The sequence below is a fragment of the Astatotilapia calliptera genome, chromosome 14 (assembly GCF_964374335.1).
Source record: "Astatotilapia calliptera chromosome 14, fAstCal68.1, whole genome shotgun sequence".
Taxonomy (NCBI): domain Eukaryota; kingdom Metazoa; phylum Chordata; class Actinopteri; order Cichliformes; family Cichlidae; genus Astatotilapia; species Astatotilapia calliptera.
In genome coordinates, this window is record NC_137435.1 from 41,026,414 (window position 1) to 41,051,584 (window position 25,171).

At 44.9% G+C, this 25,171-nt stretch overlaps 2 protein-coding genes across 4 annotated transcripts; one reads left to right on the top strand and one right to left on the bottom strand.

Moving 5' to 3' along the window:
• Positions 1-1,034: 1,034 nt before the first annotated feature.
• Positions 1,035-12,951, bottom strand: arcn1b (archain 1b). Its single transcript, XM_026192029.2, has 10 exons — positions 12,754-12,951; positions 10,749-11,012; positions 9,018-9,197; positions 8,453-8,658; positions 8,198-8,359; positions 7,338-7,503; positions 6,530-6,677; positions 3,510-3,618; positions 3,207-3,411; positions 1,035-2,526 (listed from the first exon to the last, which is right to left on the bottom strand). The coding sequence occupies exons 1-10, from the start codon at positions 12,754-12,756 to the stop codon at positions 2,437-2,439; spliced, it is 1,533 nt and encodes a 510-aa protein (XP_026047814.2). The 5' UTR covers positions 12,757-12,951; the 3' UTR covers positions 1,035-2,436.
• A 2,329-nt stretch (positions 12,952-15,280) lies between these two features.
• Positions 15,281-24,657, top strand: LOC113036025 (porphobilinogen deaminase). Of its 3 annotated transcripts, none has more exons than XM_026192034.2 (14): positions 15,281-15,660; positions 17,341-17,394; positions 17,653-17,725; positions 18,812-18,861; positions 19,023-19,078; positions 19,402-19,479; positions 20,081-20,158; positions 20,244-20,319; positions 20,812-20,925; positions 20,999-21,037; positions 21,124-21,243; positions 21,319-21,372; positions 22,677-22,763; positions 22,852-24,657. In XM_026192034.2, exons 1-14 carry the CDS (start codon positions 15,637-15,639, stop codon positions 23,023-23,025), a joined length of 1,077 nt encoding a protein of 358 aa, XP_026047819.2. In that variant the 5' UTR covers positions 15,281-15,636; the 3' UTR covers positions 23,026-24,657. The 3 variants fall into 3 exon arrangements, with proteins under 3 accessions (XP_026047819.2, XP_080144899.1, XP_080144898.1); XM_080288773.1 differs by lacking the exon at positions 15,281-15,660 and adding an exon at positions 15,816-16,255; XM_080288772.1 differs by lacking the exon at positions 15,281-15,660 and adding an exon at positions 17,038-17,192.
• Positions 24,658-25,171: the final 514 nt, after the last annotated feature.

Consider the following 25,171-nt stretch of genomic DNA (forward strand, 5'->3'; position numbering starts at 1 on the left):
TTTAATAATTATATTGGCCACGGCTCCAACACCACTGTGAAGTTTGCTGATGACACGGTGATGTTGGGCGCCATCTCTAACAACAATGAGGCGGCCTACATGGAGGAAGTGAAGAATCTGGCATCGTAGGGCTGCTCCCCCTCCCTACAGGACATCTGCACGAGGAGATGCTGGACCAGAGCAGCTCAGATACTGAAGGACCCGTCCCATCCCAGCAGTGAACTGTTCCAGCTTCTGCAATCAGGCAGAAGGTTCCACACCATCTGGGCAAAAACAGAGGCTGAAGAGGAGCTTCTATGCTCAGGCCATCCCTCCTAAACCAGAACCCCCCTGCATAAGTGACCGAGACAGGACTCGTTCTTAACACACCCCAGCCTGACGCTTCTCACCTTCACCACAGCACTCGACTCTTTAACACCCACTCACACAACGTCAAATTTCCAGATTGTTTTATTTTATTCAATGTATATAATGTTGTCTCTCCTTTGCACAGGCGAGGAGCGTGTGAGGACACATGACCTGCTGAAGTTCACACTGAGCATCAGAATGAGGAGATTGACGGCACAGCTGCTGGAGCCAGGCAGCCTGGTCTCAAACTACTCATCTACTGGGATGTTCCCACACAACCAGCTCTACAAGAGAGAAGATCCAGTGAGCAGCAGCGCTCCGGGTGAAAATGTGTTGTTGATGCTGCCTCCAGCTGATAGGAACAGTAACAACCACTCAATAAAAAAGCCACACAGAAGCTGCTGTGACCCCCACTCATGATCCTGATGAGTGAAGTCCTGTGGGATCAGAGCAGCTGGGGGCTTAGAGGCAAACATTGGTCATCAGGAGAAAAACGCCTCAAATGCCAGCAGACTGAGTGGGTGTGGTTAATCTGATTGTTGATAATAACAGGCGTGCTGGCTATTTCTGTTTCACACAGTAACCAACGCAGTGAGCACTACAACACAAACAGGACAAACACGATTTCTTCTTCACACAACGACCTAATTATGACAGGCCCACTGAAACAAAAACCCAAGTCAGACTTACATTTTCCATAATACATTTTATTCCATTAAAGATTCTTTTTTTCTAATTGTACACTGGAATGTCAAGATTCCCCTTCAGTAATGTAGTTAAAAACGCTGCGTGTCGTCAACTTCCACCTCACGTCTACGAAACCACTGCGACAATTTGGTGAGTACAAATTTGGGGAAAAAAGGAAAAAACCCATGAAAGACAAACTCATTACGGTGAATAATAAAGTAAAGGATGACTGTGAGAACAGAAGAGCTGAGCTGGGATGTGAGCGCAGCGAGTGGAGCATCAGGCTGGCAGCCTCTGATCTGTGTGCCAACTTGCACCCACTGCCATCGGAGACGTGAGCGCTCCTGTGGGATGGTAGATTAGGGGCTGGGGTGTTGTTTCTGGGCTTTTCTTCAAAGTCCTGTTTTTGGATATCTGATAGCTGAGAGGTGGACTTAAATGGACCAGAGGTTAACACACAGTCTGTTCTTGACAAAATAAGGAGTGGCTGTAATGGTGTTACCATAAAAAAAAAAAAAAAACATTTTCTCCAGATGCAACAGTCAAATGTATTTGCTGTTTGGTAACAGCGCAGCCGAGAGTCCCTCACAAATCCTGCTCTTTACTGTCAACCTCCAGATTAGTGGCAAACAATCAAAAACATACAGCAAACAGTAAAAAATGTATCCACGTTGAACATAAAAGGAGAACTTTGCTGATGATGACCTCACACAGTACAGGCGACATACTGAGTACAGCCATGTTTTCCTTTTTAAGCACGTGTACAGAAATCTGGGGAGAAACAAAATTCAAAGCACGAGAGAGAAACAAAAGAAGCTGAATGAAGAACGACACCAAGACATCAGATCACAACAGTTTAGTGATTAAACAAAGTCAGGCTTATAACGACTGAGACAGCTACTATTCTGCAGTTTAGAAAACGTGAAAAGAAAGAGCGAGAATCCCGGCGAGCGAGCGTTGTGGAGGATGCATGAACACCAGGGTGGGCAGTTAAACAACCAGCGCTCAGTGTAGTGGCCCGGTCTACCGCCAGGGTTTACCTGACCGCTAGGCTCTCCTGCACCCCTGCAGTCATCCTCTACTTTGTCCCATTTACAGTTCTGCTTGGCGGACACAAGTTTGCTGTGTGTGTGTGTGTTTGTGTGTGTGTGTGTTTGCCGGTTCAATTAACTCTATATATAGATGATCCTCTCATACAAACATATAAATACACCACCGCTGCGACGCTCCACCACAGGAAGAGGCCTCGCCCCAGGGCTGACTGAGTCCTGTCGATGTTCACAGTCTCATAGTGTATGCAGGGTGGGCAGGCGAGAGATCTTCAATCTTTCTGTGAAGCATAGATTTAGACTTTTTTTTGTTGGTGATTTTGTTTTTTCAATTTTTTTTCTTTGAACAGGTTTACAGGATTTCATATTTGTCGACGACAAAGGAGGTTTCTGAAGAGAATCTAATGGAGCTGTCGTCGTCTACGTGAGTCACTTTGGTAACCTGTGGACAGAGAAACACGAGTCTGTTAGCAGCAGCTACTCCGTCTATCACAGGGACGAACACACAGCACTGTCATCTGGATTTTAAGCTCACGCCACACTCTGTGGCCTCTTAAACATCCATTCAGCTTTTTGATCCACTGAAAACTTGGATTGTTTTGTTTCTTTAGTTACAAGCAAACAAAAACCACAGAGTGACTTTTTGGGGCAGGCTAATGTTAGCCAACAGCTAACATTAGCCTGCCTTACTATGTAACAAAACAGTCTTAAGTGGACAACATGTGTTTTGTCCCAAATCCCAGGGCCACTCAGTCCCAGTTATTAATGATCTCTTCCCATCTTCCTCCCCTCACCCCCAACCACTCGCTGCTCCCTGAGCCTGGGTCTGCTGGAGGTTTCTTCCCTTCCAACTGTCACCAAGCGTTTGCTCACAGCACAGTGATTGTTGGGGTATTCTCCCTGTTATTGTAGGCTCTTTACTTTAAAAGCACCCTGAGGGGACTTGTTCTTTGCTTCTATATAAATAAAACTGAATTATGAAGTTACTGACGTTTGTCACGTATTAAACTAAAGGCCGATTCACTTTAGAGAACCGAAGACCTTCTGTGGAAAATGTGCTCCTCAGTTAAACAGAGCTTCTGTCCCTCACACTGAAGTCAGCCTCCATCATATGCAACCCACCTGGATGTCGCAGTAGTTGCGCTTAGACACAAAGGACAGGCTGACAGGAAAGAAGTCATTGGGCTGCCCAGCGATGCTGAATTCCAGGCTGCCCGTCTTGTTGTTGGCATCAATGACAGGTAGGCTCCACTCGAGGATGTTTCGCCTGCTGTCGTGTTTGTACTCTCCATCCAGATCACCGATCACCGGAGCTCCCACTCCAGACCTGAGGAGCACCGGGAATGTCGGTCATACACAGGACTGACAGGGATGTGACAGAGTAACAGTTTTCTTCTTATACACATTTTGTGAATAAGTACGTACGGTACAGGGATGCTGATGACCACGTCATTGAGCTCAAGGTTCTCCTCCTGCAGCTCATATTCAATGTTGACATCACAGCCAGTCCCACTCTCTGACGGCCAGCAGTTTACTGTGAGGAGGAAGAGTCGGTCAGGTTACAGTGAGGAGGAGGAAGAGTCGGTCAGGTTACAGTGAGGAGGAGGAAGAGTCGGTCAGGTTGCAGTGAGGAGGAGGAAGAGTCGGTCAGGTTGCAGTGAGGAGGAGGAAGAGTCGGTCAGGTTACAGTGAGGAGGAAGAGTCGGTCAGGTTACAGTGAGGAGGAGGAAGAGTCGGTCAGATTACAGTGAGGAGGAGGAAGAGTCGGTCAGGTTGCAGTGAGGAGGAGGAAGAGTCGGTCAGGTTACAGTGAGGAGGAAGAGTCGGTCAGGTTACAGTGAGGAGGAGGAAGAGTCGGTCAGGTTACAGTGAGGAGGAGGAAGAGTCGGTCAGGTTACAGTGAGGAGGAAGAGTCGGTCAGGTTACAGTGAGGAGGAGGAAGAGTCGGTCAGGTTACAGTGAGGAGGAGGAAGAGTCGGTCAGGTTGCAGTGAGGAGGAGGAAGAGTCGGTCAGGTTGCAGTGAGGAGGAGGAAGAGTCGGTCAGGTTGCAGTGAGGAGGAGGAAGAGTCGGTCAGGTTGCAGTGAGGAGGAGGAAGAGTCGGTCAGGTTACAGTGAGGAGGAGGAAGAGTCGGTCAGGTTGCAGTGAGGAGGAGGAAGAGTCGGTCAGGTTGCAGTGAGGAGGAGGAAGAGTCGGTCAGGTTGCAGTGAGGAGGAGGAAGAGTCGGTCAGGTTGCAGTGAGGAGGAGGAAGAGTCGGTCAGGTTGCAGTGAGGAGGAGGAAGAGTCGGTCAGGTTACAGTGAGGAGGAGGAAGAGTCGGTCAGGTTACAGTGAGGAGGAGGAAGAGTCGGTCAGGTTGCAGTGAGGAGGAGGAAGAGTCGGTCAGGTTACAGTGAGGAGGAAGAGTCGGTCAGGTTGCAGTGAGGAGGAGGAAGAGTCGGTCAGGTTGCAGTGAGGAGGAGGAAGAGTCGGTCAGGTTGCAGTGAGGAGGAGGAAGAGTCGGTCAGGTTGCAGTGAGGAGGAGGAAGAGTCGGTCAGGTTACAGTGAGGAGGAAGAGTCGGTCAGGTTACAGTGAGGAGGAAGAGTCGGTCAGGTTACAGTGAGGAGGAGGAAGAGTCGGACAGGTTGCAGTGAGGAGGAGGAAGAGTCGGTCAGGTTACAGTGAGGAGGAAGAGTCGGTCAGGTTACAGTGAGGAGGAGGAAGAGTCGGTCAGGTTGCAGTGAGGAGGAGGAAGAGTCGGTCAGGTTGCAGTGAGGAGGAGGAAGAGTCGGTCAGGTTGCAGTGAGGAGGAGGAAGAGTCGGACAGGTTGCAGTGAGGAGGAGGAAGAGTCGGACAGGTTGCAGTGAGGAGGAAGAGTCGGTCAGGTTACAGTGAGGAGGAGGAAGAGTCGGTCAGGTTGCAGTGAGGAGGAGGAAGAGTCGGACAGGTTGCAGCGCAATATTTACTGCAGTATTACAGCCATGCCAGTAATGATCAAGGTTGTTATCGTTAATGAAAACTAACGAAATAACGAAAACTAGAAGTGAAAAAACATTTTCGTTAATGGAAATAAAAACAAAAACAAAAAAGGAAAACTAACTAAAACTGTAATGAGTGTTCACAAAACTAAAATTAACTGAATTTATAGCAAAAATGTGTTTAGTTTCATTGATGTGTGCGTGTCATACAATAGTCAAGGGTGAAAATGAAGTTTAGTTTCCAGATTTTTTTCTTGCTGTGTCTCATTATGCCAGCAGGTGGCAGCACGTTAGTCGAGTCGTCTGTGTCGCTGCTCCGTCCACGCGCAGAATCATGTCAGGAAAAGTCGGGAGAAAGCGCCAGAGTCCAATTTGGGATTACTTTGAATATGACTGTGTTTGGATAAAGCAAGTGTCTTGTAGTGGAAAGAGACAAATTATGAGGGACAAAAAGTGAAAAAAAAATCCCACAAACCTTAAAGTGCACTTGAAAAGCTCACACAAGAAGGCTAACCTAGCTTACCTTGAGAAGGGAGCACACTCAACCCTCATCCCCAGAAACAGAAGCTAACACCAGGCAAGGCAGCGTGATGCATCCCGAGACAACAGGACAGAGATATCTACATAACTGTGTGAGTCAATTGCCTTCAAAGAGTTTATCAATTCACTTGAACCAAAATTACGAACACCCGGTGCTGCGAGAGTTAATAGTCTCATTGGGGCCAAGATATACATTTTATAGTTGCCTGGTATCAATGGTTGTTCATCTGCCCTAATTTATTTATTTATTTATTTAAAGAACCCATAGGTGGGAATGTGAGTTGTCTGTCTCTGCATGTTAGCCCTGCGACAGACAGGCGACCTGTGCAGGGTGCAGGTAGCTGGAATAGCAACATACCCAAGGATGAGCAGAAGAGCATGACTGATATGATGAAACTGGGATTTTGTTACACTTAATTATTGCAAACACGACTAAAACTATAACTGAAACGAATCAAAACTAAACTGAAACTAAGGATTTTCAAAAAATAAAAACTAAACTAGCAAACAAATGGTAAAAACTAATTAAAACTGATATAAAATTGAAAATCTGAAGTCAAAACTAAATAAAAATAAAAACTAATGAAAATTGCAAAACTATTAAAACCCTGGTAATGATAATAAGTGCCAGTGGCAATCTTCAACATTTCCCACACAGCCATCTAACATCAAGGCTCCCATTATCTAATGAAATCATTACGCAGCTACTCAGCTAACTAAATATTCACATTTAGGCAGAAATCACAGCGTGCTAATTTAACTTCTTCACTGAGGATATGCGACGCTTGTATTTGTCATACATCAACCCGAATAGCTCAGACTGGGCACACATGTACGGCTAAACACTGTCTACAGATGCCATCCTGTGCTGTGGGAAACAAACATTACTACCACTGTCAGTGTGCTTTCTTAAAGAGGACAGGAGCTGCAGACATCAGGACGTACTGGTTAGAGGTATGAGGGACTCGTCTGTGGTTTGTAGTCTCCACTTCAGCACACCCACATCATTGTTAAGAGGGAAGGACTTCTCCGGGTTCTTCAGGCCAATCACAGACTCAGCTGTGAACAACTTCTTGTCCACATTAGGATGTGTCTAAGAAACAGAGGGCGAGACGCGTTTCAATAAAGATCTTTTACTGTCAAACATCACAGCAAAACAGCCTGGGTCACTTTAAACAGAACAGACTCAGAGGCTTACGCTCTTCTTACCATTTCATCATTTCTTAACAAAGTGAAGAGCTTAAGTCTCTGGAATTGCTTTGACGAGGGACATTTGCATTTGCAAGCTGCTGTAAACCAAAAACATGCAGTCATCCAAACCTGAAAGGAATTTCTGTGTTTACCTGTCGACCAGGAAAAACACTGCTGTGTCTGCCTTCATCTCATTTTTAACATTACACTGCTCACTTCTGTGTTTTCTGAATGCGGGCTTATAGCGCCACCTGCTGCTCTGGCATGCTCGTGACAGCGTTTAACATAGTTTGTGTGCTTTCACAGAAATATTTCTTAAAACATAATAATTATCTTTGTTTGCTGGATTGTGTTTGAGCCCCTGTAAATAGGGGACCGTGGATATAGACTCCTCATATAACTGTAGCTTCAACGTTCAGGTACACAGCTGAAATCCAAACGCACTTCAAAATTACGATTATGGTTAAAAACAAATGTAATGTAAATAAAACTGAGTTATGTGTTTAACATAACATACACAGTGGAGCACTGTCTGCTGCACACGTGTGTGTGATAAACCAACCTGCAGTTGCAATCCTTTGCCATCATTGTTATTGATAATCAGGCGGATGCGTCCATATTTGTCGTCTGTGACTCGGAGCGTCACCATACCCAGCACCTCCATGTTCTGTAGGCCGCCATCACGGCCACAGGTCAACGTGATCTTCTCCTCCACACGCAGATGCACACTGCAGGTCAAATCACCCACACACACTTTAAGAAAGCAGCACTGAGATGACACTGTGACTGAATCTTAGCATGAAGTTGAAGTTACACCAGTGAGACACACGCACGCACACATGCGCTGAGAAACAGGAGATTTGTAACCGTCCGTTTTCTTCACCTGTCTGTAAGCAGCCTGTCTGTGAGGCGTGCTGCACTGTTGGACACTTTGTTACAAATTAAAAAGCCTCACTTATGAAAATGTTACATTGTTACAATGTTAGAATTAAGTTATAATACAATTATAACAATTATAACTTTAGGACCCACTGAGAGACATCTATGAGCCTGTTAACCGCACCCAGCACACACCTGTACCCAGCATGCACCTGTCACACTGTGGGTGTGTTTGTTTCGTGTCACTAACTGGGTGGTGCATTAAAGCAGGAGATTAATTAATGTACATGCAACCAGTTTTACAACTAGGTGAGGGCGCACTGATGCCAAGCTCGACCTGTAATGACATCATCCTTTATCCTTCTGTTATTTGACTTTAACAGGGAAACTTATATATTTAAGGTAAAAGTATTGGATTGCCACAAATGAGAAGAATAAGTAAATAAATGTGTCGTGATTACAGTTCAGATGTCGTTACTGCAACAGCCTGATGAAAACAGCCAGTCCCAGAAGAATACACAGCACTGAATGATGAGGGCATACCTCTCCATGTTGACTGGTGGGGGCAGAACTTTCGAAACATCGGATCCCCTCTTTCCTGTGGTGGGCATGATGGTTTCACCCTCAGACTTGAGCTTGTCAACAAAATTGTCCACCTCTTTCCCTTTAGCCCCCAGTTTCAGAGCCTTACTGGGTCCACTTGGTCTGAACAGAAACAAACACCATGTCCCATCAGCCTAATCAGTCCACTGTTTGTGCAACCACAACAAAATCTTCCCATACAAACTTGAGTTGTACCTGACTGGAGCCGCTGTGATCTTGGGCTTCTCTGGCTCGATGATGGTGTCTGTGATGATGGTCCCTGAGGACACACTGGTCATGCCAGCGCTGCCAAACCCGCCAAAAGCTGGCACCTTCTTCCCGGAGCGCTCAGCGTCCCTCCTGGCCTGCTGCAGTTCCTTGGCCTTCCTCCTCATCTCTGCCTTGGCCTCGCGCTCCTGAGTCTGTAGGATTACAAAAGAAAGTGAGCAGGGATCAGAACAGCACGCTCAGCGCTAATACAGTCACAGCACGACAGCTGACAGTTACTCTGAAGGAGGGAAAATATAGGACTGTGCAGCTGTGTTGTCAACCATGCGGGTTCATCACACTTTGCTTAGCCTGTACAGTGTGTACGTCTCATATTCTCCTTCATCTCCCTCCTTCTATTAAGCTTTGAAAAATCACTAAACTCCAATTGTTGCATTTTGTTTCTTTTACAAGACAAATAATAATTGTGTAATATAACTTTCCATGTGCTTCTTTCTAATTTGCCTGAATAATTCAACAGGAATCCAACGAGGCAGGCAGAGCCACATCTCACCTCCCTGACGGCGCGGAACACCTTCTCCTCGTGGGAGTCCATCTCTGTGAAGGTGCGGATCTGAGCCAAGTTGACGTTCTCTCTATAGCCCAGTGCAACGATCTCATCGAAGGCGAAGATCAGATCGAAACAGTGCTCCGATATTTCACTCTCCTCCAGCACACGACAGTACTCTGGGATCTGGAACAGACGGGAGGAGCGATTCATTTAAACTAATGGATAAGGATACAATAAGGACACATTAAGCACCACTGTAGCCTAGTTCTTGCTGACAGACTTTACTAACACCATTTATTTATTCCCAGAACCTAATCTTCATTTGCACACCAGCTTCCATACAGATTAACTGGTATCATCTGCCCCACTTCTATCACCATCAACAACATGTGACTGAATACAACAAAGCATCAATTGGATTCACAGCTTTTCCCCACAATGAAAAACTGACATCTGTATGTAGATTTCCTTCTTACCGTGTCCTCACAGTTCGCAGCAGAGGATGCAAAAATGATATATGCCAACAGTGACATGTTTACCGCATGGATACTGGCTGGCCTATCAAACAGACAGCAACGGGGACCCAGGTGTTACAGCTGTTTCTCCTTATTGGCGACAGGGGCCTTTGTGCTGAACAGTAACTGTAGGTAAACAAGGCCCACAGTGGCCTTTTAAACACAGTGATGAATAAGAAAATGTGGCGTAATGCTGTGTGTCCACAGGCAGTGCTTCCTGCACTGGAAGGAAACGTGGACTCACACTCAGAGCGCTTTTTCCTAACACGTGTTGTTGCTAGGCTACAAAGACATCTTCAGTGTTTTGTCCTCTGCTGTTATTTAGTGTTTAGAGCTTCAGAGGAGCTTTGAGTCTCATGATGCAGTAACACTGATTAGAGCAGCTGCTTGCTGAGGGCAGTTTCAACGTAAGAACTTCAATAATTACTTTTTTTTTTTTTTTTCCTGGTTTGTACATGCAGTGTTTTTAAAACTGTATTTTAAACCTTTATATTTTTTGCTGTTGAAGCCTGACTCTTAACATCTACTGTAATACAAACGTATGGTCGTATTGCATTAACAGCCTAACACTGTTGACTTCATCACTTCAGTCAGCATGAAGTTCAGTGGCCGTGTTGCCTAAAGGCTGGCAGCAAAAGCATCGCTCCACCTCACATTTCAGCTTCTCGCACTTTAACATCATTTCAGTCATTAGATTTTTTTCTTTCTTCATTAATTCAAGACAAACGTGCCTTTCATGCCCAACTACAACAAACTGTGGGAAAGCAACAAAGAGAAGTCTGTAATCTTTCTTTGCTTTCTTTTCAGCGGCCACCAGGGGGCGTCTCCAGGTAAACAGCTGGTGAGTTTATGGGCTCGGTGACTAATTTCAGGCCATAATGAATAAAATATTGAGCCCATTATGTAAATATGAGTTATTTTGGGTGTGAGGATTACCCAAGGTATGCTCATCGGCTAATGTTTGTGATTTACATGCTGCTAGCTAGTCATCTTTTTACAGTGAGATCACCCTTAGTTCATCACAGCTGGTTTCAAAGAAGCTACATCCATCATGTACACTTACTGTAACGTTCAGAACGTACAGGTTTATACAGTGACACGTCTCTACATTTATTCTTCTTTGTTACCAGACCGGTCACCTCGTCGACATGTCAGACAACATGTACTTAAATGCTCTTTGCAAACTGACTTCTATCCAAGCCTGCCTGTGTGCGCTTACCACACGGGAAAACAGTCTGAGTGTCTCCAGGTCCTCCAGGATGTTGCTGTTCTTGGTGGTGATGAGGACCATGTAGAGCTTCTCCAGTGGCTGGTATACATAGCGAACGCTGTCTGTTTCCACAAAGGTGTGCTGCTTGCCCGTGTTCATCAGTTTAGGAAACGCAGCTAGGAGACCCTCAATCCGTGTCCGGGTCATTTCCACAAACTGCCGCGATACGATGGCCTTGCCGGCCTTGGTGCACACCGCCGCTGCCAACAGCACCTGAGGGGTACAGAGGAATTTCACTACTTTAGTTTCCCACAGACCTGAACTATTACAACTAAAGATGCAGTAATCGGACCAACATCTATGCTCATAATAACAAAAGGGAGGTCAGCAAATGTCAACATTCAATTTTTTTTTGTTTCATGTAATATTTTCTTCTTTTATTCCAAAGAAACAAGAAAAAACTAAACAACAAAAAAAACAGAACTGTTTACACTACTGCAGATCTTCATCACACTTACTGAGGATTCATTCATCAGCAGGAAATCTACCACATAGGTACACTGTGACTGCAAACTACTTGGAAACCCTACATCAGAATCAGAATCAGAATACTTTGATCCCTGGGGGAAATTATTTTTTGTTACAGTGCTCCATTTTAAACCAACATTAAGACATTAATACATCTTAACCTGATGTGCTCCTGCCTAAAAATGTAACGTCATGTTGACACAGCCAGAAACAACCGTGACTGTTCAATACCACCGATCCCTCCTGTGAATTTCTGCTACTTTTTGCTGTAGTCTTTGATTTGATTTATCAATCATCTACATATAAGGAATAATAATCATAGTAAATAATAACACACATTTCATCAAATTACAGGAGGAAGATTGACAAAACTATCAGAGTGAACATGAGGAAATGTACAAAGAAGAGGAAAAGCTTCACATTGAAGAGTGGAGACTCAGGAGCAAAAAGTCTTATTTGCTTTCGTCATAGGTGACACTGCATATAAAACCCAGGAAACGAGCACAATGTAATTAGCACATAATGCACCAGCACACAAATGCTGATAACATTGGCCACTTGCATAGGTTACATCGTTGGCTCTTCAAATATCCACTGTAGAAGTCTAAGTCAGCCATTATCCAATGCTAGCCTGATGTGGCCTACACTCAGGTAGGACAATATCAGCTGATTCTGATATTTAGCGATACAGTGAAGTCAGAAAAACCAGACGAGAGTACTTGTCATTTGATATATTGGTGCTCTCCTGATTACACACGGCTGTAGTTGTTTGAGGACATTACTAAATGCACATGAACTAACCGCTGTTTGCCTTTCTCTTAGGTGAGCGTGTCTTACTGGTGCAGATGTTAGCACAATGGAAAATGATCTTATAAAAGAATCAGGGGTCGTTTAATATAATGAGTATAACAATGGTTGACATAAACGGACGCTTTACGTGGCTGTGCTAAATGACTGGAGGAACTGCATTGATTACACGTTGACAATAGAAATGGAAGAGCCGATCGCACCGATGTGAACTCGATAAAGACGCGCAGCAACTGGTTATCGAAGTCATCGACACTAGCTAACTATAATAACACAGTTGTACGTATAGTTGGGGTATGTCGCAGAGCCGGGGTCGGTTTAACCTGGCTTATTACAATCTGACAGCAGGCAGTGGTTGCACGGATCCGGCTACTGACAGGAGACAACTAGCGCTAGCCCGCAAAGCTAGTTCACGTCAGCACGGACTGCACAGCTAAAGCGCTTCACTCAGGTGAAATTCAACTTTGACGACTCATTTACTCGATTTTAGCACCTGAACATGTCGCTATCACTGTGGCTCCGATAAAAAAAGCACCGTTTATTAATTGTCTTCTTTCGTTCATGAGGGGGGGAGAAGCTAGTTTGCTCATACCTAGCTTTAGCTACTAGCCAATGTTATGATAGCTGCTAGGCCCGATAAAAGGCAGGGAAATAATGGTCACTTTCGACTGTCACTCACCATTGTGGTCTCTCTCTACGGCACGACGGTCGTCAGTCTCTCGCGTTTCTTGCTTTGGTGATTCCTCGTCCCTCTGGAATAGCAAGGTGCGAATATACAGCTGACTTCTAGTTGTGTGATTGTTAGCTAGTTAGCGTCAATATGGCAGCAGCGCAGAGCCACGTCTCCACCGGAAGAGCCGCTGGATCAGCCCACCGTGGAAACCAATGACGTGGGCCCCCAAATGTTGGCCTTGTTGCAAAAAGAAGTTACTCAGATTACTTCCACCAGCGTTTCTTCTTCTTCTTCAGACTTCTGACTACTGACCACAAATTACCTCCACGCGATTACTTTTAACGTTTATCAGCGTATCAGTAACCTGGCAAACACATAAATATTATTCAGAGAGGTTGTCAGAGTAGTTCTGAGTGATAGCGTTTCACGTCTGATGGGGCTGGTCTCCGGGATGAAAATGTCTTCACCCACAAAGCACACAGGGGGTCGTATAAAAAAGAATGATATGCTACAGTCCTCAGTGCAGGCAGCGCTCTCCACCACCATCGTCAAAACACCAAATTCATCCCATCTGTGTCTCCGTGATGTGAACACGTCACAGTCTAATGCAACATATGATACAATTAGTCTTTTCTCTTTGTTGTCCTCCTTACGTTCTTTATGTTACATTTTAACCCTTAATTGTAAACATAAATATTCTCGTTGGGCATTTGTCACCGGACGGGGGGCAACGAACTAACGATGGCTGTGAAGCGTGTGAGGAATGTGACTAACATGTTTAACAAAGTCAGATATATTATGGAATTGAATGTTGTCTTTTAAGTTTAAGTTACAAAAATGTTGAATTCCGTTTATTATTATTATTATTATTGTTATTAATAATAATAATAATAATATTAATAATAATAATATTATTATTTAATAATAATATTATTATTATTATCAAAGAAAGAAAAGTAAACATACTCCAACAATCCATCCTTCTGCTTTTGCAGTTCCACGACTAAGCTGGAGCTTATTCCAGTTCTGATGGGTGAGGGTACCCTGTCACAGGGCTAACACACAGACAAACAACATTCACACGTACAATCAATTTCCAACTTCCTGTTAGCAGGTGTGACTGTGCATGGACAATAAAGAGTTATCTGATTAAACTAACCTGAGCATGTCTTTGGACTGTGGGATTAATGCCCAGACAGAAGATTAATTACTGGAGATAATTAATAAATTATTAAACATATAGAAGAAAAAAATTGCCTTTCATTAGCATGTTTTATTAGGTTAATATTAACATAATAATATTCACTTATATTTGATATTAATTAGTATGTTAATATTTTGATCACGTAGTGAAAAGAATACAGACTTCTTTATTTGCATGGGGGATGAGTGTAGCAGGAAATATTTTAGTTTATGGAAAATAATGGGTTTGATAGCTTATAGATGAGGTAGAACATTTTAAGCAGACAGTTTGAGCATCCATCCATCCATCCATTCGCTTCCGATGAACCTTTTCAGGGTCGCTGGAGCCTATCCCAGCTGTCATAGGGCGAGAGGCGGGGTACACCCTGGACAGGTCGCCAGTCTGTCGCAGGGCCAACACACAGGGACAGACAACCATTCACACTCTCATTCACTCCCACATTCACAGCTAGTGGCAATTTGGATTATCCAATTAACCTATCCCCACAAGCTGCATGTCTTTGGACGGTGGGAGGAAGCCGGAGTACCCGGAGGGAACCCACGCAAACACGGGGAGAACATGCACACTCGACACAGAAAGACCCCGGCCTGATGGTGGAATTGAACTCAGGCAATAGTGCTAACCCCTGTGCCACCGTGCTGCAGTTTGAGCAGACAGTATTTTTCATTTAATGTAAATGCACACGTAAGCAAGATGCTGGTGGCAGGAACACTTTAAGATATTCAGAATGTTCTTAGGGACATAAATCCAACATTCATATGGGAATACTGTTTACATGTTTGTCATACGCAATGCCTGTGGCTCGGGCGGTAGAGCAGGTCCTCTACCAGTCAGAAGGTTGGTAGTTTGATCCTTGCCTGCTCTTTTCTCCAGTCTGCATACCTGAGTATCTTTGGACGTGATACTGCTGTCTGATTGCGTCACTGGAGTGTGAACACATCGATGCGTCTTTCACCCAGGGGGAGGGGAAATGGTTCTCATTTTAGACCCCTAGCATGAAAAACTACACACGTCACAGTGTTGCAGTAACTTATTTTGGTCACTAGGTGTCGCCATTTAAAAAAAGGAAGAGGAACGCGCGATCCTGTATTTATCTCACTGCGGAGGATGTTGGTTTTTCAATCAACAGATATTTCACTGTTCCATTAAATTATACAGTAACAACGTAAGAATATGCGTGTAATATATTTACTCCCAGTCAGTGAATTCACTGACGCACTGGATACGCCCACAGGTGTGTATGGTAGTTGGCATAAAAGTCCAAAGTTGACAGACAGGTTTTTATGGCCACGTCGTCAGATCACAAAAACATGACACAAGACGTCAGCTTTTAAAGTAATCATTTTAATACTACCGGCGGATATTTAGCAGCCGGAAGTCAATTATTGCGCTTTCCCTTCTTAAACAATAACAATTTTGTTTCTTTTAAACTTCCAACATAGTCACACTTGAAGTCGTGGATGTGAGCACCCACGCCCGCAGAAGCAGAAAGGTCAGGCGGGACCAGGAAATGACCTCTAGCCGGTCCGATGACATCATAGCCACCACGCTCACTCATACGCGGAGCTGTTTGAGACGAGTGCTCGGAGCTCATCCAGGAGTTTGGGTGTCTCTAATAGTCTCTGTGTCCAGAAAAACACGCTGCTGATTCGCGCAACACCGGCGGACTCAACCGAATCACCGACATGTCGGAAGAAGCTAGTTCTCAGGTAGGTTTTCTTCACTGTTCTGTCAGACTTGCTGCTCATTCAGCGTTCACGCGTTGTGTGTAAACTTCGTCATCACGTAGGGCTCGTTGATTGGCTGACGTTTGTGCTTGTCTGCGGATTCTGCTCTCCATTGGACAGGGGGCGGTGTCAAACGTGACAGACAGTAGCTGTAAAAAGCTAAACGTTTTAGTTTGATTTGGGAAGGTTAAGATCAGCGTTGGTTAGAAGCAGGCCGCCAAACAGAGTGCTGGCACCGAAACACTGAACGCTAACCTTACAGGCTGCCTGCTTGTTCATTTGCTAGCCTTAGAGTTCCGCGTGTTAGCTATAGACACCGAAAAACCCCACCGCCACTGTTTTCCCCTCTCAGACTGAAGTCACTCAGAGACACTGATACTGAGTTCACTTAAGCTTTTATATTCCTCCCTCGTGAAATGGGCAGCACTGATTTTGCTCCTGCCTCAGAGTTACGTTGATAAACTTGGAGGTGAACGCATTTAAAAGTTCAGCATTTTATTAAAATGACACTTGGCTGTTATGTCACTGGTGCCGAATGGATGTTCGCCACCTGCTAACATCGGCTACACTATAACAGGTATGTTTCTAAAGGCGCTGAGTAAATACATGACAAATTGATCGATTTTTGGACGCAGTTTTCGGACAGACGGCTGGAAATTCAGTCTTTGTTTTACCCTTCGTAATACCCAGGGTTATGTCTGAGACGTGCACGGGTCAGGTGAAAAATAAATGAGTAAAAAGAAAGAAAATGTTACAAATAATTCAGATTTAATAGTAAGAATAATAATTTAACGATGTAATCTGCATGTAGCGCGCACAGAAATGAGTGAATTATCAGTTATTTTCATTAATAATTAAAACGTGTATAATAAGTCATCTAGTCAAAAACAAACAGTCAAATCAAACATCTTGTGTGCTGTTGAAGATTATCATTTATTTTTATTAAACAACATTTTTAGTTTTAAACTACATCATATTAGCAAATACGGAAATACTCCCGTAAGTATTACTTTGTTTTACTCGGCCACTGCTATTAAAGTCTGACCAGGATCACAAGGAAATAAAGACTTCCAGTGACACGCTTAAGATCAGTCTTTACTCTGAGCAGTGTTTGCATCTTTGCATTTATTTCAGCCTTGTGTGTCCCTGATTAAAAACAGCCAGCAGTGTTATCTGGATATTTCTGTTTGAAGAGGAACGTTTCCACTCACACTCTTCCCTGTGACCACACCCTGTAACCAGGACCCTCCTAAACTGCCTTTTGTAACGGACTCATTGAAAAGACACACTTATCTGTGGGAACCAGAGATATTAGAGGTGGAGGTCCTTAGTGGGGGAGGAGTCAGCTGGGTCCAGTAAGAAAGGACACTGTTTAGTAGCAAGAGGCTATATGACCTCAGCAAAGCTCCTTACCAGGACGCAGCAGTCAGTCCCAGACACACAGCACACAATAGCCTCTACAGTGCAGAAGCTCAGTGTGGATCATGGAGGAAGGACCTTACAAGTACATCAGGGTGAGGCCAGCAGAGAGGGATCATTCATTCGTATTTTAAGTCAGAAAGTGTAACAGTGTTGTGCTGATTGAACATATGAGGAATACATCTCGGAAGCGAGCGAGTGTTTGTAAAATCTTGTGGCTGATCTGGTTTTATGTTCCGGCAGGATGGAAACGGCAAAGTTAGCCGAGTCATTCGAGTGGGAACCCGCAAGAGCCAGGTGAGTATTACATTATTATCCAATCAGGAGCTTCAAATTCAGGCAGGTTTGACTCTAATGTAAAGCTGAACTTACAGATCCCGAGTGTCGGTTGTGAATTATCTGATTTGAAAGCCGCCTGGACCTCCTTTCCACAGAGATAAAACAATCCTGCCTGACGAGTGTGTTTTTATGATAACTGTCTGTCATCTGCTCTGTTCTGCTGATTTAATACGTGTGAAAGGACAGTGAATGCAATGAGTTGATCTTCTGTTGCAGCTGGCTCGCATCCAGACGGACAGCGTGGCCGAGACGTTGAAAGAGCTGTACCCTGACATCCACTTAGAAATCGGTAAGAAGGCAGCCCCTCTGTCTGTGCAGCGTTTCTGCTCTGTCTCCATGTTTCTGTTCAGAGTGAATGGATTACACACATGTTCTTACAGCTTAAGTCTTAAAATTGAGTCTGAATCTGTCCACGCTGTCACTCCATCCGCACCGCACTGAACACACTGAAGTTTGTGTCTTTGTTCAAAGCAGCTGGTGACCTCGTGTGTTTCCAGAAAACGTCACTGAACCTGAACGCGAGCAGCAGTCCAGTTAGACTGTTCCTGCGCTTTTAGCCACAGATGGAAACTAAAAACCAGGAATTATTGAAAAAAGGAAATCCATCATATTACATAGAACAAGCAGTGATTTTGAATATATCGTCCTATTAAAAGGCAGCGTGCACTGATAGCGATTTTGATTGGCCCAGAATATTACCATGTTTAAAATGCCAGTTTTATTCTTCTTTTTTAAGTCTGATTAAAATAAAGAGGAATGGTAACTTTTTAGAAAACAGTAACTAAAACGTTAAAAAGTATTTCAGTGTTTGCAGACAGTCAGCCCACTTTCATGTTCAGTACTTTCTCCTGGGTTTTTCCTTTTTCTGGAGACTGAACCAACACAAAACGGATGCAGCAGTCTTTATATGGATCTGCACATTTAATCGATACCACCACCTGTAAGTCTGCTACCAAATTCAGCAACTCTACTTTTTCTGTTGTCGTCCACCCTCCCACTGCAAGAAGTCAGCATTAAAGCTGTTCAGCAGGAACAAAATGGCTTTACATGATGTCCAAATATTGCATAAATGCCTGCTGCTTAGTGCTCACAGGGATCCCTCTCAGGAGGGAGAGCCAGTTTTTCTCAGGTTTTGATGCTCAGAAAAAAGTTCTCAAATTTGAGGATTTGAAACTTGTTCCTAGAAGCTAAATTACCAACAGCACCATTGTGTAGACAAACAGGATTAATGGCAACATTTTGTGTCTTTACATTTGTTACTAGTTTCCAGTCCGTTGCCTGAGACGGTGCGTTCACTGCCCTATCTTATAGGGTGGGAAAAGTGCAGCATGCGTTACTGTCGACTCGTCTCATGATCTAATCTTTTGTGTTCCAGTTGCCATGTCAACAACAGGAGACAAAATCCTCGATACTGCTTTGTCAAAGGTAAGGCTTCCAGGAAGTGTAACGGACATGACTGCTGCCACCTACACAGTCTTGTCAGCGCTGACATGAGCTCACTGCTTCATGAGCAACAGTGCAGACCAAACGCTGCATGGAGGTTCTTGATAAATGTGAAGCAGTTAATGGGAATCTGTCTCCTGCAGATTGGTGAGAAGAGCTTGTTCACCAAAGAGCTGGAGAATGCACTGGAAAGGAATGAGTAAGTGTGACCTCTGACACTGCTTCACACTTCCTTCCTATTTTCTCTTCTTCAGAAGCGCTCAGCTCGAATAGTTACTCAGCAGCCTGTAAAATGTGCACATTTTAATGGTTAAAAGAAGAAGCAGCCTAATACCAGTATAGGAACCTGCTAGTTTCAAGAGTTTTGCAACAGAAAATACAGAAAAGCTGTGTGGTGTTAGTCCACAGGAGCATGTGAAGTGCATGCAGAGCCTCAGATGTAGCAGGTGGGCTCTGGTTGCTGCGTAAATGGCTGCATTGTGGAGCTCATACATGCGAGTGCATATCCTGTGTGTGCTTCAGGGTCGACCTGGTTGTTCACTCCCTCAAAGACCTTCCCACCACTCTGCCTCCGGGGTTCACCATCGGAGCTGTGCTGAAGTGAGTCACTCACACACTTCTGACTCTTACAGTTACTTTGGATGCATTTACTCTTTTCAGGACAATTTCAGTGCACCCGGCACCTCGAGGTCTTCACACGGGTAATCGAATACGTTCTGCTCTTAGATAACCTTTTATGACTCCGGGGCTCCACTTCATGCTTTTGATTCACAGGATGAAGGGTATAGTACAAGGGGCCCAGTCCCAGTCTTCGAGAGCTACTGTCCTGCAGCTTTTAGATGCGTCCCTACTCCAGCACAGCCGAATCAAATGGTTTGATTACCTCTTCAGCATGCCATCAAGTGTGGCAAAGGCCTGATAACAAGCCATTCATTTGATTGAGGTGTGTCAGAACAAAGATGCATCTCAAAGCTGCAGGACGGTAACTCTCGGGGACTGGGCACCCCTGGTGTAGTGTGTGCAGTTACACTGTGCTAGTTTAAAATCGATGAAAAACAAGTTATTTCGAGGATTAGGTGTACCAAAGGTGCCACGCAGTGTGCGGAGCACCAGCTCGTCCTTTGTTGGGACAATAAGTCAAATAATGCTTGGGGTCATAGATCGTTGCAGCATTTGTGGTTGTGATCTGTGCGTCTTACAGGAGAGAAAACCCCCACGATGCAGTGGTCCTCCATCCGAGCCATGCAGGGAAGACTCTGGACACGCTGCCAGAGAACAGGTGCAGTCAGAGGGACCTGATCGATGCATTCTTATATCTGCTTACACTTTCCTCACGGCTAACACACTGGACTTCGTTTGTGCAGTGTGATTGGCACCAGCTCGCTGCGCCGAGCTGCTCAGCTGAAGAAGAGGTTCCCCCACCTGGACTTCAAAGACATCGTATCCTTCCTGAGAGCAGTCGCGCTGTTCCTGTGTTTATCAGCTGTTTGCACAGAGGAAACCAGCTCCCCATACACACAACCTTCTGCTGTCTCAACACCATAATGGCTAATTAGAAGGACAATAATTACCTGGATGTTACTACACCACAAGCAGCCATAATCTTCTGGGTAAATGATCATTTTCTCACGTGTGGTTACTGTGTAGTGTTAGCGAATACTATTTTTATTACAGACGCTGGAGTGCAGGTCACAAACACTCACAAACTGGTTTTGACTAGTGTGTGAACAGAGTCGGGCTAAACAAGTACACACAAAGAGGCCAAGCTAGAGGCTAACATCAGCTGATGTTTAGGAAATATATCCAGCTGCTAACAGTCCCAAACTGTGATCACACTGCGCTTGTGTTGATGATGATGACGGCCATTATCCAGTGGGTTTTGAGTGGGCAGTTTCTGGGTTTGGTGGGCTTTTCCTGAGCTGCAGTGTTCAGCGTGGGAACCTGAATACACGGCTGAAGAAGCTGGATGAGAAAAAAGACTTTGCCGCCATTATCCTGGCAGCTGCCGGCCTCAGGAGGATGGGCTGGGAAAGCCGCATCAGCCAGGTACACTGTGTGGTTATATGCAGCATGTGGGTGGCACTTCTAGTCTTACAGTGTGATTCTTTCCCCCTGGTAGATCCTGGAGCCCGAAGACTGTATGTATGCTGTGGGACAGGTAGGAACTGCCGAGTGGAAAGGTCAGGAATCCACAGGGCGGGTGGTTGTTCATGGCTCCCAATAAGGTGCATGTGTGTTTTTAAGGGGGCCCTGGCAGTGGAGGTTCGGGCCAGAGATGCAGACATCCTAGAGATGGTGTCCATCCTTCATGACCCTGACACTGTGCTGCGCTGCATAGCTGAAAGAGCCTTCCTCAGACGCCTGGTACACACACACACACACACACACTTGTGTGAATCTGTGATGACTCTATCATTTATTTGTGTGTTATTTTTGCAGGAGGGTGGCTGTAGTGTCCCAGTGGCTGTGCACACCCAAGTAAAGGACTCCCAGGTAAGAGTGTTAGTGACTGTGGCTCAGTACTATTATACATCGTGCTCTTGTTAGCTACAGATCCAGCCCTGTACACACTTTATCTGCCACTCGTAGCAGCTGTGGGAGTATTTCCTGCCACTCTGCTGTGTCTCAACAGACTATTGGCACCAAGTGGCAAATACTCATATTTTATACTAATGGCCAGAAGTATCACAACAGTATCAATAATAAATGGTAAATGGCCTGTATTTATATAGCGCTTTACTCGTCCCTAAGGCCCCCAAAGCACTTTACACATCCAGTCATCCACACATTCACACACTGGTGATGGCAGCTACATTGTAGCCACAGCCACCCTGGGGCGCACTGACAGAGGCGAGGCTGCCGGACACTGGCGCCACCGGGCCCTCTGACCACCACCAGTAGGCAACGGGTGAAGTGTCTTGCCCAAGGACACAACGACCGAGACTGTCGGAGTCGGGGCTCGAACCGGCAACCTTCCGATTACAAGGCGAACTCCCAACTCTTGAGCCACGATCGCCCCTAATACACAAGTGATGATATCAAACAGCTGCTATGTTTCCTGCTCAGTTTAACTCATCAAAGAAAACTGCTCTGTTGTATCTGCTGTGGCGTCACAGTTTTAGGTTTTAGGACAATAACCATATCCAACTTCTTAATAGCAATGAACTGGTCTGCATTGGTGCATCATATCTTTATTCTCTTCCCCCTCCTGCCCCCCCCCCCCCCCCCCTTTCTTAAATAGATAACTATCATATCTGATATCATATCTCACAGTACAATAATATTGAATGGGTTGCATTGTTGTATTTTGTCATGTTTCTCAGGTCTTTGTCTGAATTTCTACGAACATTATTGCTAAGGATTGTCTTATTGCATTGGAGTCACACTGGGTTAAATATGTACACTTGGGTTTTAAGGGGTATTTATTATTTTCTTCTTTTTTTGGGTTGTATGGAAGCCCCAAACGCAATTTCATTGTTCTTGACAATGACAATAAATAAATAAATACTGTTGATGCAGTGGCGTGCTTCAGGTCACAGCTGATGGGCGCTGCATGCTGGGCCTCAGCAGGCTTCTGCAAGACGACTGAACTATAAATGCAGGGATATGATAATCAGAAGTTTAACTGTGACTGATCACTATCCTTAAATCATTAGCAGTCGCATGAATATGGAGACAAACCAAGTCCTGTACTGGTACCTATTTGATTCTGCAGCAGCGGCCCGCTCTCATCTGATTTTAAAAGCTTGTTGTTTGAACGTGTGAGTAACCCGGAGAAATCCTGTATGCTTTTGCAGCTGTACCTGACGGGGGCGGTATACAGTCTGGATGGCTCAAACAGCCTGAAGGAAACCATGCAGGTCAGCATCGCTGTGGGGACCCAGGTAAGAGCTGCGTGCATTGTGTTTCTGCCACGTTACCTTCGTTGCACATAGGAACCTGTTTTCATAATAACGTGCGTTTCTGCCACAGAGCTCAGAAAAGGTGGACGAGCAGGTCCAGCGAGTGGGAGTCACGGCCAACAAGATCCCAGGTAGCGTCCAGGACGAGGCCGAGAAGCTCGGCGTCGACCTGGCCGACTTACTGCTCAGCAAAGGAGCCAAGGAGATCCTGACGGTGGCCCGGCAACTCAACGACGTCAGATAGGTCTTCCTGGCTGACAGCGGGGCTCCAGAGCATGCAGGCAGTCGCAACCTGAGCTCCATCTAATGTTGGTCTGCTGACTGTTTGCTGCATGAGGTCAGGACCTGTGGTCAGGGTTGTAGAAAGCTGCTAAACTGGCTGCTATTATCCGCTCACTGAGAGTCCCCGCTGTCTCGGTTCCTGTGCGTTCTCACGCAGAGAACCTCATGGAACCTGAGCCACGTTTGGTAAGAAACACGCAGTGGCCTTCAGACGTTGTTGTCAACACTTAACAGCACCAGTGCTGGCTGATATCAGTCTGTCAGCACTGCCTTCGTCTAATCATTTGTTCCCAAAGCTCAGACCGTTTCATCCACATCTGCTGTCGTAACTCACACAGCATCTTCTCGTTTCGACGGTGCCAAAGACGAGCGCTGTTCATTAAGGCGGACTGTCTGCAAAATTTCAGTTCACGCTTATGTTCACTTTGGCACACCCATTTGTTGCCATCACGAAAGAAGAGGTGACATCCAGCTGTGGAGGGCTGCTTGCTTCCTCATTAGCAGAGAGAGCATATTTGATCCACACACTGGGCTTCAGGAGTGCGTTCTTTAACACTGGTAGTCATGCACATGTGGCGTGTGTGTGGGTTTAATATGACTGCAGCTCCAGCGCCTGCACGTTTTCACTGTCCTGCTCTGATTCTTAAAGCATGCACTGTGGTCTTTTGTAGTGCTTTGCTGGCCACAGGGATGCACTGATATCCATACTGTACTCACTGATGTGTGTCAGATTGACATTTCTGTTTTCTCACATTAGTCGACGTTCAGTGATGGTGTGATGCGGAGCTGTAAGTTCAAGGAGAATAACAAAACGACACAAAGGAAGCTTCCTATATGAGCTCTCAGACAGGCCAGTGCATCCCTGCTGGAAGCCGATGATGGGGATGAACTGTGAGCTTCATTCCTGTGAGCGATGCTTGAAGACTCCCCAAAGCTGGACACGCATCATCAACAAGAAAACACACGTGATTAGAAAAGTTCCCAGTTTTTGTCATGATGAAGACTCATGCTGTGGTGACGGCCTTCGTCCTGTTACGTTGTTCTGACTTTCTGGATTTAGATCATTATGTAATATTGACAGTAGATTGATTATTAGAGCACCTCTGTTATATTTATGGAGTCTGTATGTCACGATCACTTTAAGTATCTGAAAGCTGATGAGTTGGTTTGAAGGTTTTACTGATCAGGACTCATCAGCTCACAGACGTCAGGTTAGCGGCACATAGAAGGTTTACGCTGCAACATGCTGTACCCCCCCCCCATATATCACAATGTGTTAATGATTTTTACTGTGATTGTCTAAGTATTATCTCATTTTGCCTACAAACTGCACACCTGCCTTACATGCAGCAGTCTTCACTCTGCATCATATATCCAGTGTTCATGGAATTCAATGTTCTTTTTCTAGGTTTTTGTTGCATATCTGATTTAAACCTCCTGAGACAATGAGAGGTCATGTTAGCCATATTTGTTTTCAGCTTTAATTTCTTTATAACATAGAAGACTGTTGTACTCAGTAATTTTCCCACAGCGCCGACTGTTCAAAACAAAAGGTCGTCATCAAGAAGCAATAAAGTTACTGTGCTGTGAAAAAGTATTTGCTCCTTCTTATTTTTTTATCATGCACATTTCAGATCATCAGATACATTTTAATATTAGACAAGGATAACTCGAGTAAATGCAAAATGCAGTTTTTAAATGTTACTCTATTAATGGGGAAAAGTAACGAGTTCAGTGTTATCAGCCACGACCAGGTCTTATTAATGTCTCACGTGAAAGGTGACGATCTCACAGAGCGACGTGCTGTGGCCCGATCTAAAGAAACAGCCAAGGAACACGATGACGGACATCTATCAGCCTGACAGGATTTACAGGCCCACAGTCAGAGCCAGGATCCACACGTGGAGAAAACCTGGAAACTATCAAAAGTAAGCGGCTCACCAAAATTACATTAAGAGTGCGTCAATGAATTATCAAGCAGGTCACAACAGACCCATAACTCCGACGATCTCGCCACTGCATATGTGACGGGGTGGACGGATAGTCCAACATAAAGGCTCGTCTCCCAAAAAACCACCTTGATGATGAATGAATGTTGGACAGAGCAC

Bases quoted from the DNA above. Each gene is read 5' to 3' on its own strand.
- arcn1b (XM_026192029.2), bottom strand. The intron at 8,360-8,452 runs GTACAACTCAAG...GTTTCTGTTCAG, and splicing joins ATCACAGCGGCTCCAGTCAG to ACCAAGTGGACCCAGTAAGG. The intron at 3,619-6,529 runs GTACGTCCTGAT...TCCTCCTCACAG, and splicing joins GTCCCTCATACCTCTAACCA to TAAACTGCTGGCCGTCAGAG.
- LOC113036025 (XM_080288772.1), top strand. From the start codon at position 17,163: ATGGAGGAAGGACCTTACAAGTACATCAGG. The intron at 19,079-19,401 runs GTAAGTGTGACC...TGTGTGCTTCAG, and splicing joins AATGCACTGGAAAGGAATGA to GGTCGACCTGGTTGTTCACT. The intron at 22,764-22,851 runs GTAAGAGCTGCG...TTTCTGCCACAG, and splicing joins GCATCGCTGTGGGGACCCAG to AGCTCAGAAAAGGTGGACGA.